The sequence below is a fragment of the Lynx canadensis genome, chromosome C1 (genome assembly GCF_007474595.2).
Source record: "Lynx canadensis isolate LIC74 chromosome C1, mLynCan4.pri.v2, whole genome shotgun sequence".
NCBI lineage: Eukaryota > Metazoa > Chordata > Mammalia > Carnivora > Felidae > Lynx > Lynx canadensis.
In genome coordinates, this window is record NC_044310.1 from 2,090,182 (window position 1) to 2,104,932 (window position 14,751).

Sequence of the window (14,751 nt, forward strand, 5' to 3'; positions counted from 1 at the left end):
AGAGTCGGGCTGGGGTGCTGGACGGATGCTCTCTCTACGGCCGTTCTGGCCTCCCTAGCTCCCGAAATGCCTTGCAGGCTCTGGGGTCATGCTCCATGGGCAGCCGGAGGGCAGGTCAGATGGAACTGGCCGGGGACAAGGCTAGAGTACAGTGGGCAGGGGAGGGGCGGGGAGGATAGGGTGGGGTAAGGAGGGGCAGTGAGCAGGTGCTGTCCAGGCACGTGGGTGCTGGCGGGATCAGGGGAGGGAGGTGCCCTCAGCCTGTGCAGCTCATCTAGCCCCGCCCAGTGAGCCCTGTGGGTCCACATACCTACTCCCTGGACTGGGGGTCCCCATGGGGGACAGATGATGGGCCGTTTGATGCGGACTTCATGCCCTGTGTGCCCTGAGGCCCCTAAGCCCCTGGGTGAGAGTGGGGTGCACAGTCCATTCCCTACACAGCGTCCCCTTCCCTGGGCTCCGCCAGCAGCCCGGCCTCTGGCGCACACGACCCCTCCCCCCGCCCAGGTGTGGTCCCCGGGCCGGCCAGAGCCGGATTGGCTGCGACAGAGGTGGTGGTTCCTGCCCCACGGCCCCCTGGGGAGCCCCCTTCCGGCCCCGGGGGGTAGGGGAGGATGCTGGGAAAGGGATGTGGTGCCCTGCCATCTTGCCCCTGGGTGGGGGTCCGCCCCCCCCCCCCCAGCTCCAGGCCTGGAGAGCCCAGCAGCCTCTCTGGGCTGAGACTGTGATGATTCAGTGCCTCTTGCTCTTTGCTGGCAGGCGGGGGTGGGGTGGGGTGGGTCCAGGTCCTCAGTTTCCCCACAGACACTTCCCCGAGATACTGGCAGGAAAGGCTTCACTGGGGAGGAGCGGAGATGTTCTTATTAAACGTTTATTAGAGGGCCGCACTGGCAAAGAGAAAGAGTGTCCGGGTTTATGAGTGGGTCGGGCCGGCCAAGGGAAGACGACCATCCTCTTTCCGCGGTGAGTTGAATACATCCAGCACCTCACCCGGGGCTGAGCTGGGTCACAGGCGGCGGGGCTGGCGTCTCCGTCCATGTCAGCGAGGTCACAGTCCAGACAGGGCCTGGCCACGGAACCGAGTGCCAGGAGCCAAGAGAACCGCTCGGCCGTGGCCCAGCCGCAGACCCCGAGCCGGCCACGGTGCCAGCAGTTGCTGTCCCGATCGCCCAAGGCTCATAAGATGACAAGCCAGAGCCACCAACACAGACATCTGGCAGGTCTGGGGTTCCCAAGACCAGGCAGAGCCACCCTGGTGCACCTGCTTCCGCCCAGCCCAGCCCAGCCCAGCCCAGCCCAGCCGCCGTCAGGCGCCAACGGGAAGGCTTGGAGGTGACCAGAGCCGGGACAGGGTCTCAAGGCAGCTGGGTCCTGTCCTACAAAGCAGGTTGGCTGAGCTCTGAGAGAACCGTGTGGCTTTGTGAGTGTGCCCCGCCCCCCCCCCCCCCCCCCCCAGGAGGAGGCTCAAGCTTCACACGTGTCTGGTCCTGGCGGCTAAGGGCCTGGGTTCAGCGTGCCTCTTGCAAATGCTCCCCAAATCAGAACACACAGCTCGTCTTTTGCAAGTCACAGAACACAAAACAGACGGAGTCAGTAAATGACAAAAGCCAGGGAGGCAGTTTCTTGACATCCAGGCCACCTAGGAGGCAGAGGCCAGTAAAACCCACCTACTCTGTGGCTGGCTGGTGCCTGGCTGCAAGCACGTTCTGCCTCCAGGGAGGAGTGTGTGTGCTCACACACGTAAACACACACACACGCATGTGCGCGCGCACACACACACTCACTCACTGGTGGTCTACGGGCCCAGACATTCAAAACTGGAAATCCCTAAAACACAAGATGCTGCACAACAGTTCACCCCTCATGCGGCCATGGCTACTGTCCGTCCTTGGGCCAGCTGACGGCAGAGGTGTCCCGTGCATCTGTGAAGCCTGTTCTGCAACCGGAAACCTGCGTGCTGGCCCTGAGCTTCATGTTCCCACATCTGCCCGTCCCTGTGGTGCGAGCGCACAAGCGAGCGAAGCCCCGATCCTCTTTCTGCCCTGCCGGGGCCGCACGAGGGACCTGTGCGGCTCTACCCCTAAAGCATCCACAGTATTAAGAAAAATGCCTTTGCCAATTCCAAGATCACATAAAAATATTCTTTTCATAAAAAGATGATTTGTGGCCAGCTAGGGACATGGCGTCACTCCAGGCCTCTAAGCTGCACTACTGGTTCGGTGCGATTTTAAAAGCTGCTGTATCGTAGAAAAATAATTGTGTGGTTCTGTAAAACGCACATTGTTCAGCTTCCCAGTTTAGATCTGAATGGCGAAACCAATCAGTGTCTTTCTCCCCTGAATGACATTAGTCGCTGTGTCTACGTGATTTCGGAACAAACATCCTGAACGGCTCACTCCAGTATTTGAGAAACTTCATACAAAGCGTTAGTACAATCAGTTTGGTGCCGAAAGGCAAAGTCACCTAAGCACGTGACAACACGGCATCATCTGTGACAGAATCGTCTGGAAAAGCAAGGGACGCACATCTTAAAAACCACCGAGGTGAAACTTAACAAACAACATAACAGCACCGCACACACGCCCTGCCGCGGCCCGGGGCTCAGCGGATCACGGTCACGTGGGGAGCAGCGAGGCCCAGGTCCGTCTTGGAGGGGTACACCACCCTCAGGTGCCCTTCCTCATCCACCACCCGGACCTGCTCCACCACCAGGGAGGCGTTCCCAGCCTTGTCTGCACTTGCGTTCGCGCTGGGCTCCGGAAGCTGTCCAGAAAGTGCGTCGGCTTCAGTATCTGAAACGGATCCGTCCTCTTTATTTTCTAAAGTGTATTTGTTGATTTCTGCCATTTTCTGCAAAAGAAAAACATCTTTTTAGAGGTGATCAGGAAAGATACGCAGCAAAGGCAGCCATGCGAGGGGTGGCAGGAAGATGGGGGGGGCGACACATGTCATCTGTGCCTCGCGGCCAGAGCGCCAACGGGGCGAGATGATGAGGCTGGCTCACCAGCACCAGGGCGTCCATGATCTCTTTACATATCTGTAGACTCGTGGCGCTTGTTACTTCCAAAAACAAATCTGAGGTGGTTTTCTTAATCTTAAAAGGAAATGAGAAGGATTTCAGAAAAGAATAAAGTTGTCGAAAGTAAGACGTCAGCAACTGTTCCAAAAAAAAGCCTCTAAGACAGTGTCTGTCCCCTTCCCGAAGACAGGCATGAGCCAGAACGCCGTGCACACGGGGGCCCTTGGTGCGGCACTGAGTGTGACGGGGACGCCCAGCTCTGTGCAAGCGGCCCGGGCTCTCAGGCCTGCGCGTCCGTCCCATGGGACATCACGTCACTGGACGACTGACGCTTGTGCTAAGTCTCCACGTGAAACAGCCCCGGACGCGCATGTGCAGATGGCGCCCTACCTTCGTCTTCTCGCTGTTGGTTATGGGCGGGAAGGAGATCACATCGCCATCTGCATCCACGAGGCAGGGGTAACTTTCTTTACCGTCCAGCAAGTGCAGGTACCTGTGAGGGAGGAAACACAGAGTGGAGACGACACTACGAGAAAACGTGCCTAGAGGCCCGGACAAATCGGTTCTTTACGCAGAGTCGGTGCAACACCAGCGAATGTGTCCTCAGCTCTGGACGAAGGACATTCTATAGCCTGTGCTCACACGGGAACGGTGGCCGGCAGGCTGGGTGCCCTCTTGGTTCTGTGGCCACGGGTCGCCCTTCACCAACCTGTGCCCCGCGTCACATGAACAGAACGTACGGGGTGACCGCAGTGCCCTCCTGTGTCCCTGTGCATCCGGCGTGGACCCCGCTGTCCCTCCAGGCCACAGAGCCTGCACCTGAGAAAGACTGTTCTCCCCAAAGTGGCATCTGAGCCCCGGGGCCCCTGAGAGGAGAGGCCTAGCAGCGCTGCTCTCACCCCAGGCAAGAGTCCCTAATAGCCTGCGGAACGAGGTCTGGGAGGTTTTCTCAACATCAGGGAGGAGAAGAGGAGAAGGATGCGCGCCAGTCGGCCTGGGAGCGAGCGGGGGTGGGGACAGCTCCCCGAGGGGACGCCCGCTGACCTGTGCAGGCCGGAGACGTTCTGCCTCTTCTTCTGCTTCCTGTGCTCCTCGGCCTCCAGCTGTAGCTGCCGCACCAGGTCCTTGGCCTTGACTTCTCTGCGCCCCAAGGGGACGATCTGTGGGGCGGACACTGCTCCGTGAGCTCCGGGGGGGCCTCCTGTGCTCACTGGGCCATTGGTATCAACGTCCCCTCTTGGCTCTCCCTTGGGGAGGGAGCCCTGTGACCACGGGGCCCCTCTCCGGCATGCATGAGCACCCCTCGGGGACCTCACCACCACTCGTCCCCTCAAGGCGGAGCGCAGCCTCCAGCCCACCCGCAAACGACGGCGTCTCCCAGGCCTGCGGCCCCTGGACGACCCGAGGGAGGGGGCAGACCTGGACCAGCCAGGCCCACGAAGCTCAGCTCCACACGAGGGGTTTTGCGGTTTGCTATAAACCACAAGTTTTGCTTAAAAGTGACCACACGAAGGAAACCACTTTCCGGCTGCTACCTTCCCCGAGGAGTTCACTTTTACAACGGGCCTGACGAACCCGCCAGGAGCAGCCTGAGATTCTATCTCAGAACTGGCGTCACCAGAGCGCACCTGTCGGGGGCACGCGGACAGGGCCGCTGCAGCGGCAGGCAGGGAGGGGCGCAGGGCGTCACCTTGAGGTCCTGCGGCGGGCGGGTGTCGTACAGCAGGGGCCCGCGGACGGCTCTGAGGTCGTGGGTGGCGATGGTGGCGGCCGTTCTCTTCTCACAGAGCTCCTCGTGGAGCTTGGTCTGCAACACACGGCCCGAGGCACCCAGAGCTCAGCGCCCTGCCCCCGATGCCCTGCCCCCCTGGCCTCCCCAGCCAAAAATGTATTTTGTGGAAACTTCCCCGGATGATTATCTTATCTGTTTACTGGCAGAATTTCTTGTTTCTCTAACTCTGGAACAGAGTATTTGAGACTTCAAAGAACCCTCCTTGAACTGGAATTTATGACTGAATAAACAGAAGTAGGACTTAAAAAGAAAACTACCCCCAGCATGGTTTCCTTCCAAAACACCGATCTCTGGGTTTTAAACTCCCGGCTGGGAGTGCCCTTTGCTTCCTCCCTGAACATGAGCTTCCAGAAAGCTGCCTCTGTCCCCACGGGCCACACTGGGGGAGGGGGGGGCGGTCTGCAAACTTCAAAGATGGGGTTTTTACTTTAAAAGCTAGCAGACTGCATACAAAAACAAATCAGGAAGTTCGGCTAGCTAAAACCCCAACAAAAACTAAACAGCTCACACGACAACAGGCTGGCCAGTGCTGACGATCTCCGTACTGTCTTCTACGAAACCAACTGTGCAATTCATTACAGAAACCCCAAATCCCATCCCCCAAGACGTCAGAAACTCGGGAAACGCTCATCTCCCACCGCAACAAAGCCTTCAGAAACGAGGCAGGCCTGGAAGGGTCTCTGTGGACGAGCTGACAGGCAGGCAGCCTCCTGGGGCCGAGGCCCAGGTCCGACCTGCCCTGGGGCGCACCTGGCGGGTGTCATCCTCACCCGTGCCCAGAGCCAGGTCCCGCAATGCACAGCGTGACACCGGGCCACCTCGCCCCCCCCCCCCCCCCCCACCGCGGGCCGCGCACACCCACCTGGGAGGTGAGGAGCCGTCTGAGCGCGTTCCCTGTCTGCAGGTCTAGGCCCCTCACGATGGCCCCCACGATGAACGGCCGGATGTCCTTGACCGTGGGGCTGACCCGCACCGTCAGCGGGGCGGGGCTCTCGGACACGTGCAGCACCCGGAGCAGCGTCCGGCCGGCGTCGCCCACCTCCTCGTCCTCCGCCTCGCCGCTCTCCCTCCTCCGCCGCTCACGCCGCCTCCTGCGGGCCTCGTCCTTCTCCGGGCCGTGCGCCTTGCCCCCGCCCCGCCCGCCGCCCCGGCCCCCGGCGCGCAGGTACTCCAGGATGGACCTGGTCTGGCAGCCGCGGACCATCTTCTCCAGCCGCCGGTCCGTCAGCTTGTTCCCCCGGAAGTTGACCTCCTTGAGCTTGGGGCAGTCGGCCAGCTCCGCCGGGACCTCGCTGAGCTGGTTGTTGGAGAGGTCCAGCGTCTGCAAGGGACACAGAGGACCCGGTCACACGCAGCCCACCCAGCCACGGGGCCGTGCCGCCTCCTCCAGCACCCCCGCCCCCCCTGCGGTCTGTGCCCAGACTGACGCCCGCTACCGCCACCAAGCAGCCCTGAGGGGGACGGGGGGCTGGGGGGGGGGGACGGTGGTTGCCAACGGTCCCCACAGAATGCCTGTCCTCCTCTTCCTGCTCCCCTGCAAGTTCCCTGTGACAACTGTCCCAATGGACAAGGTTAGAGGAGGAGCACAGGACACAGAGAACGTGCGGTCATGAACACTGCGTGCTTCAGAAACACGCTCCCCACAAAATGGTGCTGAGATTTTAAAAATTAGACGAACTAAACAGACAGAACACGGCATCACCCTTCATGCAGGAACACGGTGCACGGTGCTCCAACTCTGCGTGCACAAAACGGCAGAGCGGCTCCGACCCTGGCCTGCTCTCGGCCTGCGTCTGGACCCAGGGAGGGGTGTCGCAGCCTCAAGAGGCGCACGGAAGCCGCACAAGAACCCACCGCCGCTCCTGCTGCCTGGGCTCTGACAAAACCATGTGTGGGAATCAGCAGCACAGAGACGTGTTACCAACGGGCCGCCCTGAGGGGTCAGGCGGGGCAGGAGGAACACTAAGGAGCGAGGTCAGACCCCAGGACACCGAGGCAACATCTTCCGGTCGTGGGGTCTCGGCTTCCCCTTCTGCAGCCGGGTAGAGGACAGGCCCCCAGGAAGAGGCCAGCCGCTGTCCCCTCTGCTCTCCTCCCAGGCAGCGCGGGGCACCGTGCACAGAGCCCCTTTCTTGTTCTCCTCCTGGGCCAGTGGGAAGCTCTGGCCTGGCCTTGCTCGGCACGGCTAAGAGCAGACAGGGGGCATAGGGCCTCGGAAGAAACCCTCCTATCTGGTCAGCTGGAGTGAGCGCGGGGGAGGGCGGCTTGGGGAGAGCTCTGGGGCACAGGGGGCCTGTCTGGACTGCACCCAGGGTCAAAGCCACACTGGCAGGCAGCCATCTGCACGCAAACCTACGGCAAGAGCTCACACTTGGTGGGCGAGACCGCTGACCAGTCCCGGTTCTGGCTGGGATGCTAACGGGCCCGGATAAAGAGGGTGACAGACTTCATCACGAACTGGAAAGGGGGCAGGGGCTCTGATGATCCAGAAGATGCCTCCACTTTGGCTGGTACAGAGGGCTTCGGACAGAACTTCACAGACTCAGTTACCAACAGAGCTGTCCTGGCTCAGGCCATCAAACTGCCGAGAAGCCGGGGAGCCAGAGTGGAGGAGGGGGTCAGAGCTGGGGGAAGGGACGGTGTCACAGAGGAGCCTCTAAAGGCTATGCTGGGGCCTCAGCAGGGCGGCAGGCTCCCATCTTGCACTCAGGATGGGGACGAGGAAAGGAGGCATGGCTCTCAGTCACCTTGGGGGACCAAGGGGCCTGAGAGGCTGTGGGCAACGCAATTTCGTACAATTGTGCCCATTTCGTGCCTCACTGGGCCCTTCTCCCCGGCTTAAGTGGGAATGGGAGTGGGGGATGAATGGACTGTATCACGGCCTGTCCCAGTCTCTGCCACACGGAGGCTTGTGAGTGGCAGCGAGGGGCTGACATTCTGAGGTCAGCCTCCCCCCCCGCCCATGCCAGCTTTGGAGTCAGCCGCACTGTCCAGGGGGCTTTGGCCGGCTCAAGGACTGCACTGGGACGGGCCTCACTGCTGCACGGAACCAGCCAGCCGGGTAGACGGAGCGCGCAGGTAGCAGAGGAAGAGCCGGCAAGGAGGGGAGACTGGGGGACGGGGCCTCACTGCCCGGCCACTTCAGCCGCAGCCTCTGCAGGCTGGGGAGATCTCCGCAGAGGACAAAGGTGTGGGGTTACCGGGGGGCCAGGGGAGCTCTGCCTTCAGAGGCAACAATGACCGAATAATGGACATTTCAGGCCCTGTGCCGCGACCCTGTGGGAGTATAAACAGGGAGGGGAGGAAGCAGCAGATCAGGGAAATTGTGCCAGGCTCTAGAGGTGGGGGCCTTGTAGAGATGCGGACACCTGCACGTAAGAGGACAAGCCGCCCCCACACCAAGCCTGCGCTCCGTTGGCGCTGGGCACCACAGCAGCGGACTCCATGAGGTCTCACGCCTAGAAAAGCAACACTAATGGAAGACAGGACCTTCAGGAGACACCGAGGTGACAGGTAACGCCTGTACGCAGCTGAAATCACGCAGGACCGGGGAGCAGAGAGAGCTCTTGCTTTCCGACGGAGGAAGTGGAGTCTGGACTGTAAGTGCCAATCCCCAAAAGGTACAAAATGCACAGAGGCTGAAGGGAGTGGCGTCCAGGAACCTGCCTCTGCCTGGAGCCGACCCACGAGGACACCCACTTACTCCCTTCCTGCCGGTAACACAAGCATCTCCGACCTGGGTGAGGCCGCTGACTGCCTTCTGGGAACATCCCTTCTGCTGGGATGTGCTGCTGGGGTGGGGGTGGGGTCCTAGATCCCCGGCTGGGCGAATGGGCGAACCGAAAACAACATGTCAGCCAAGGGCGTGTTGGCCAAGGGGACCCGGACGTGACCTGGGCACCCAGTGAGCCTGTCACCTCTGCCCTGCTGAAAAGACAGAGATGGACGAAGGGCTCCTTGGGGCTGGACAGGGGTTTCACATGCAAAGTTTGGTTTCTCTGGGAAACCTGACCACAGTGGGAGTCCCATCTGTGAGCCACGTGGACGGTCCCAGTGAACACGGGCCCTGAAACAGGGGGAGGCCTGGCCGGTGTGGCCTTCCAGCCAGCTTCCAGCTGCCAGGCCCATTCCTCTGTCAGCCCTGAAGGCCAGCGCCCCGGCCTGGGTCAGTCGCCTACGACAAAGGCAAGGGTGACGCAATGGGCCATCATCCCTGGTGCACCACAGGTGACAGAACCCCAGAACAAGGACACATGCCACCAGGAGAAACCACTCCAGATTCTCTTAGGTCTCCCATGGAGAGCCAAGCTGGATGGCCAGACAGCAGGACAGCGACAGGGCGGGCTGGGTCCGGGCAGTTAAGTAGGTGGTGAGGTTATGGCACAGTGGATACGCAGTGGTCTCTCGGGCTCCCTCGTCCCAGGTGGTGGGAGTGGGGAAGAGGGTCTGGGGCCCCCATCCGGGACAGCTTCCTGGGGGAGGGTGCATGAGGCACGCATCTCCTTGCCTCAGGGGAAGTGAGGGGACAAGTGGGGGCCCGTGGGATGCTACTCTGGTGGCCCCCGTGGAACCGAGCCTCTGGGCATTTACATCCTGTGTGGCGTCTCCCCACGAATCTGGACTGGGCTCGCTCACTTAACCAGTGGGTGCAGTGGGAGCCAGGGTGCTGGTTCCAAGCCCCTTCTTCAAGGAGCCCTGTGGTCGGAGAACTGGGCCACCCTGCCGCGCGGGGAGAGGTGCCGAGATGACATGGGGCCAGAGGAGCCGGCACAGCATCGCAGCGGAGCCCAGCCCCGAGCACACGTGATCTATGGCAAGCACGGGATGGAAAACGGGCAGCACGTGACATGACTGGTGTTGTTTTCGGCCACAAAGTTTTGGCACGGTCCTCAGTCACGGTGACCGCAGCACCACCGCCCCTGTTCACGGCACTGTGGCCGTCCCCAGTCTCTCTCACAGGTGCAGGAACCGTCAGCAATGCCAGGACACGCTGAGGGGACCCCCACCTCCGCCTGTGAGCTCAGTTCTCCACCCAGGCCGCCTCCCTGCAGCACCCACAAGGACGAGAACACGTTTGTACTCAGGACCCCAGCGCGCACACAGGGCAATGCGGCCTCGCACGGATCCGGTACCGCTCCTCACGGAGGCATCGTTTCAGAGAGGCCCCCGAAGGACAGCTGAGTCCAAGAGGGACTCCAAGCGGCTCTGGCATGACCCTCCCCAAGACACAGGCGTCTTCCTGGGGAGGAGAGCCGATGGGGGCCTAGCAGCGGCCAGAGTGGAGGAGGCCAGGGGGCTCAGCAGAGGAGACGCACCCCGACCTGAATGCAGGTGTCTGCACACGATAAAGGCCACACGCGTCACCAGTGGGCACCAAGGACGCGGTACAGAACGTCTGAAACGAAGCAGTCGTACACACTGGCAAGCGATTCCGGTGAAGTACAACACCCGATCCTGCCCTCGAGGGACCGCGCTCAGCTACACACCTGGCCCGTCAACCTTCTGGAAAACCAAGAGACCGAACAGACCCGAGCGAGCAGCGCTGTACATCACCCGTCACACCTCTGCCATAAAGGGACGCCTTATAGCCGGGGGTGACCAACAGGTCCCAGGAGCACCCCCCACAGCCTCTTCTGGAAATGCCAGCAAGCACTCTGCTGAGAGGCCTCGTCCGTTTCTCTTAACTACACACACGTGCACACATATTCATGCACACTTGCAGACACATCTTTACACAGACATACACGTTTGTTAAATCAGGTGGCAACACCTTAAGAGTAACTTCGGCTGGAAATAGATCAGTTGCTAAACTGTATACACATTTTACTGCTTAAAAAAAGTCTGTATGGGGTGGCCGGCGGGGGGCAGGGGGGGCTCAGCCAGTTAAATGCCTGACTCTTGATCTCAGCTCAGGTCACGACCTCACCGTTTGGGAATTTGAGCCCGGAGACCTGCTTGGGATTCTTTCTCTCTCTGTGCCCCTCTCCTGTGTGTGCATGCTCTCTCAAATAAACATTAAAAAAAAAAAAAGGTCTGCAAGAAAAGGATGAAAACTAGGAGCAACAAGAAACAAAGACCTGCTTTTTTCAGGACAAAAGGAAAAGGGAACACGGGGAAAGAGGGCTGCCCAGGAGCCTCCAGACTGGAGTTAGGGCAGGGCTCTGCAACGTCCATCCTCCCCTCTCCTGCACACCTGTCTCAGCCAGCATTACGCTGGGGCCTGCAGACCTAACGGGAGTACGTTAGCAGCCTCTGGACAACGGAGTCTAGAGAAAAGCCCAAACGATTTGTTGTGGACTCGGCAACCCCTTCCGGCCTTCGGTAAACCAGGAATAACAACTCTTACTTTAGAAGGCGGTCGTCGGGGTGAAGGGAACAGCATACAGGAAATCACACCGTGTGGCATCATGCGAAATCCCGGTAAATCACATCTCCGGGCCTTGCCTGGGTACCCCCCCGCCCAGAGTCACTGAATCATTTCACAAATGCGTGAAGACACAGAAATTTAGGCGTGGGGCCCTGCTGTTGAGCCAACCACGTGAGGATGGGGAGCCCAGTCACGGGAGGGAGGGCGGCTGGGACTGCGGCGTCCCCGGGACGGCTCGCCCGGGAGCAGCTCCCTCCCCACCGCTCCTCCAGGGCCCCGGCTCGCAGTCCCCGCTGACCTTGAGCGAGGCCAGGTGGGCGATGTCGGGGCTGAGCTCTCGGAGGCAGTTGTCGGCGGCCGCCAGTTCGCTGAGCAGGGGCAGCGCGCCGGGGCGGAAGAGCGCGGCGGGGAAGGAGTCCAGGCGGTTGCCGGTGAGGTTGAGGGTCTGCAGGCGAGGGGCGCAGCGCGCCAGGTCGGCGGGCAGCTCGCGCAGCCGGTTGCCGCTGAGGTTGAGGCTCTGCAGCTGCGGGAGGCCCGGCGGCTCGGCAGGGCCCAGGCCCTGGCCCGGCGGCAGCGCCTCCAGCGCGTTGCCGGACAGGTCGAGCACGCGCAGCGCGGGCAGCGGGCCGAGCTCGGGGCTCAGGCCGGGCCCCAGCGCGTTGCGCCGCAGCACGAGGCTGTGCAGCTGCGGGAGGCCCTGCGCCAGGCCCGGGCCCGGCTCGCGCAGGCTCCCGCAGCCGCTCACCTCCAGGTAGTGCAGCAGCGGCAGCGTGAAGAGCCTCGGCGGCAGCCGCCCGCCCGCCGCGCGCACCCGCTGCTCCAGCCCGGGCCCCGTCAGCAGCAGCTCGCGGCGCCGCTCGCGCTCCGCCAGCTCCAGCTCGGGCCAGGCCTCGGGGACGGGGGCCGCCGCCGCCGCCGCCGCCGCCATGGCGCCGCCGCTTCCGCTGCAGCTCCCGGGGCACTTCCGGGGCACGGCGCGTCACTTCCGGCTCGGGCCGGGAGGAGAGAACGTGCGGGGCGGGACTGGTCGCGCGGGGGGCGGGGCGAAGCGAGGAGGGGCGGGGCGGGCGGCTACCGGGGAAGAGTGGCAGAGAGGTGCCTCCTGGCGGCCGAGGGCCTTTGCCAGCGCTCCGGAGGCCGCACCTCGAAGAGTCACCGTAGCGGAGCGGCGCGTCCTGGGGAGGCGACCCGCCACCCGGGTCCAGCCCCTCGCCTCGCGCTGCCCCGGGTCCGGTTCCTCGCCCTGATAGCCCTTGACCGCCCCTCGGGTCCAGCCCCGCGCCCCAATCGCCCCGTGGGTCCCGCCCCGCGCTCCGCGCGACCCCCTCCCCGGTCCGGCCCCACGCCCCGCTCGTCTCCCCGGGTCTGGCGCCGCGCCCTGATCGCCCCGACAGCCCCTCCACCCCAGGTCCGCCCTCGCACAGGGGTCTGGGATCGAATCTCCTGGTTTGCACCAGCACCCAGGGCAGCTGTGTCGTCCACAGATGAGTGGCTCTCGCATCAGAAGCGGGAGATTACCAATGACTGAGGCCTGGCCCCTGGTTAGAGAGAGATTCTGGCCTAATTAATGGTCTGGGCTGCGGGTCGGCCCGGGATGGCCCCCAGTTCCCAGGTGTTGAGTGGGTGGCAGGGTTGAGAAGGTGCTTGGGGATGGGTCAGTTTTCCCTGGTCAGGCACCACGCCAGCTGGGGCGTTGGAGGAGGGAAGGGGGAGTGCGAACTCAGGGTAGCTGCCCCTCTGCTCATTAACGCCCCACCCCAGGGGTTGGGGGGTTCCGTTGCTTCGTTTTGTTTTGGAAGTTTTGAACTTTGTATTGAAGTGTGATCTACACCCAGAAAAGTGTGCACACTTTGAATTTTGCCCCAATTGAACACATCCGTGTAGCCATCATGCACAAGAAACAGGTTATTGCGTCTCCTCAGCCCCCTGGTGCCCCCAAGGGGCGTGGCTTTCTTGGGCCCGGACACCACACATCAGAGCTTCCTGTGTGATGTGCAGGGGTGTTCGCCGAGCCTGGCTGCTTTCCTTCCACACCATGCCTTTGGGATTCATCCACGTGACAGGCAGCTGTGGATGGTCTGCTGTCTAGTATTAGAAGTAAATTGTGAATATGCCGTATTTTTCTCCAGCGGGGTCCTCGGGCTAACTGGGAACTCGCCCCCCTCCCCGCAGCACGTCACCTAGAGAAAAGATGGTATTTTGCCTTGGTTGCCTTTGCGACCAACTCCATCTGTGAAGGACACGCATCAGTGGGGGCGAACTCGGAGCCTGCATCTGGCCCTCCTTTCTGAGCTGGCCGCAACTCAGAACCTGCAGGACCTCGTGCTCTGCATCCTGCTGGAGCCACGCCACCCAAGCGCCGCAGAACTTTAGCCTTCCCCAGGGATTTCTTGGTTTCTCTGGAGTAGATTTTTGGGAATGAGTCCACCAGCTCATGCTATTTATATTGCCCTCCTGACCGGCTATGAGAACATTAATGGTTTTATAGTAGCCAACACTGGAAACAAACCAGATGTCCATCAACAGGAGAATGGATCAATACTGGGTGAGACATCTCCTAAAATGGGTGAGCGCGTCCGGAGTGAGTATTCGGCGACGCCCGACAGCATGGTGATTCTCAAGGTCGCGCAGAAGGATATGTAGTGTGATTCCATTTGCATGGCTTAAAAACACGTCAAGCTCAAGGTGATATTATTTAGGGATACGTTCCTATGTGGTAAGTCTACGTAGGCAGCCAAGTGTTGAGACGTTTCCTGAGAAGCAAGGCCGAGTTTACTACCTTGTAAAGCAAGGGGGCCTCCGGTCCCCCGAGCACTGCCAACAGGTCTCCAACACATTATGCAGGTGGTTAGCAAGTGACTTGTTTCTCTGGAGCCCCGCTAATGCCTCCGAGCCAACCTTGTGACGCTGTGTGGGCCAGCGTTTATTTATTTATTTATCATGATTATTTTTTTAATGTTTTTTGTTTTTAAATTTTTGAGACAGAGCATGAGCAGGGGGAGGGGCAGAGAGAGAGGGAGACACAGAATGTGAAGCAGGCTCCAGGCTCTGAGCTGTCAGCACGGAGCCTGACACGGGGCTCCAACTCACGGAGTGTGAGATCATGACCTGAGCCGAAGTCGGACGCTTCACCGACTGAGCCACCCCAGCGCCCCTGTGTGGGCCAGCTTTTAAAGAGGGAAGGGACGGGCGACCGAGTGAAACTGCTTGCCCCGGAGTGTAGGTGGAGTGCATCCGCTGTGGGCAGGGGGCGAGGGAGCCAACGACCAAGTGCGCACTCGGGACTGGTGTGCCTGCCTCCCGGTCATGTGGCAAGAACTAGGAGGAGGCACCTAAGTGTGAATCTGTAATGGAAGCTTCCATCGGTGTTGAGGGAAAATTCTTTAGAATCACAGTCAGGGCTGGAAGGAACTCAGCCTTGAATCCTCTCAAGCCGCCGCCACAACGGGAACATCTCTGCTTTGTCCCCTTTGCAGTTCCTGCCCTGGCTGAGCTCTGCCACCTCTGCTCCCACAAGGCTTTGTGTAGGTGGCGCCTGCCCTGCCCCAGGGGAAGAATCAGGGCTGGTCACGG

At 61.2% G+C, this 14,751-nt stretch overlaps 1 protein-coding gene across 1 annotated transcript; it reads right to left on the reverse strand.

The window, feature by feature from the left end:
• Nucleotides 1-853: 853 nt before the first annotated feature.
• LRRC47 (leucine rich repeat containing 47) lies at nucleotides 854-12,117 on the reverse strand. The gene is made up of 7 exons (XM_030325434.1): nucleotides 11,477-12,117; nucleotides 5,674-6,132; nucleotides 4,710-4,826; nucleotides 4,064-4,179; nucleotides 3,410-3,512; nucleotides 3,005-3,094; nucleotides 854-2,850 (listed from the first exon to the last, which is right to left on the reverse strand). The coding sequence occupies exons 1-7, from the start codon at nucleotides 12,104-12,106 to the stop codon at nucleotides 2,602-2,604; spliced, it is 1,764 nt and encodes a 587-aa protein (XP_030181294.1). The 5' UTR covers nucleotides 12,107-12,117; the 3' UTR covers nucleotides 854-2,601.
• Between the last annotated feature and the right edge of the window lie 2,634 nt (nucleotides 12,118-14,751).

What these genes read in the sequence shown, in the direction of transcription:
- LRRC47 (XM_030325434.1), bottom strand. Translation starts at nt 12,106, where the DNA reads ATGGCGGCGGCGGCGGCGGCGGCGGCCCCCGTCCCCGAGGCCTGGCCC. An exon ending in CCCACCTGGCCTCGCTCAAG is followed by an intron (nt 6,133 to 11,476) that starts GTCAGCGGGGAC and finishes TGTCCCTTGCAG; the next exon opens with ACGCTGGACCTCTCCAACAA. An exon ending in TCATGGACGCCCTGGTGCTG is followed by an intron (nt 2,851 to 3,004) that starts GTGAGCCAGCCT and finishes TTTCTTTTGCAG; the next exon opens with AAAATGGCAGAAATCAACAA.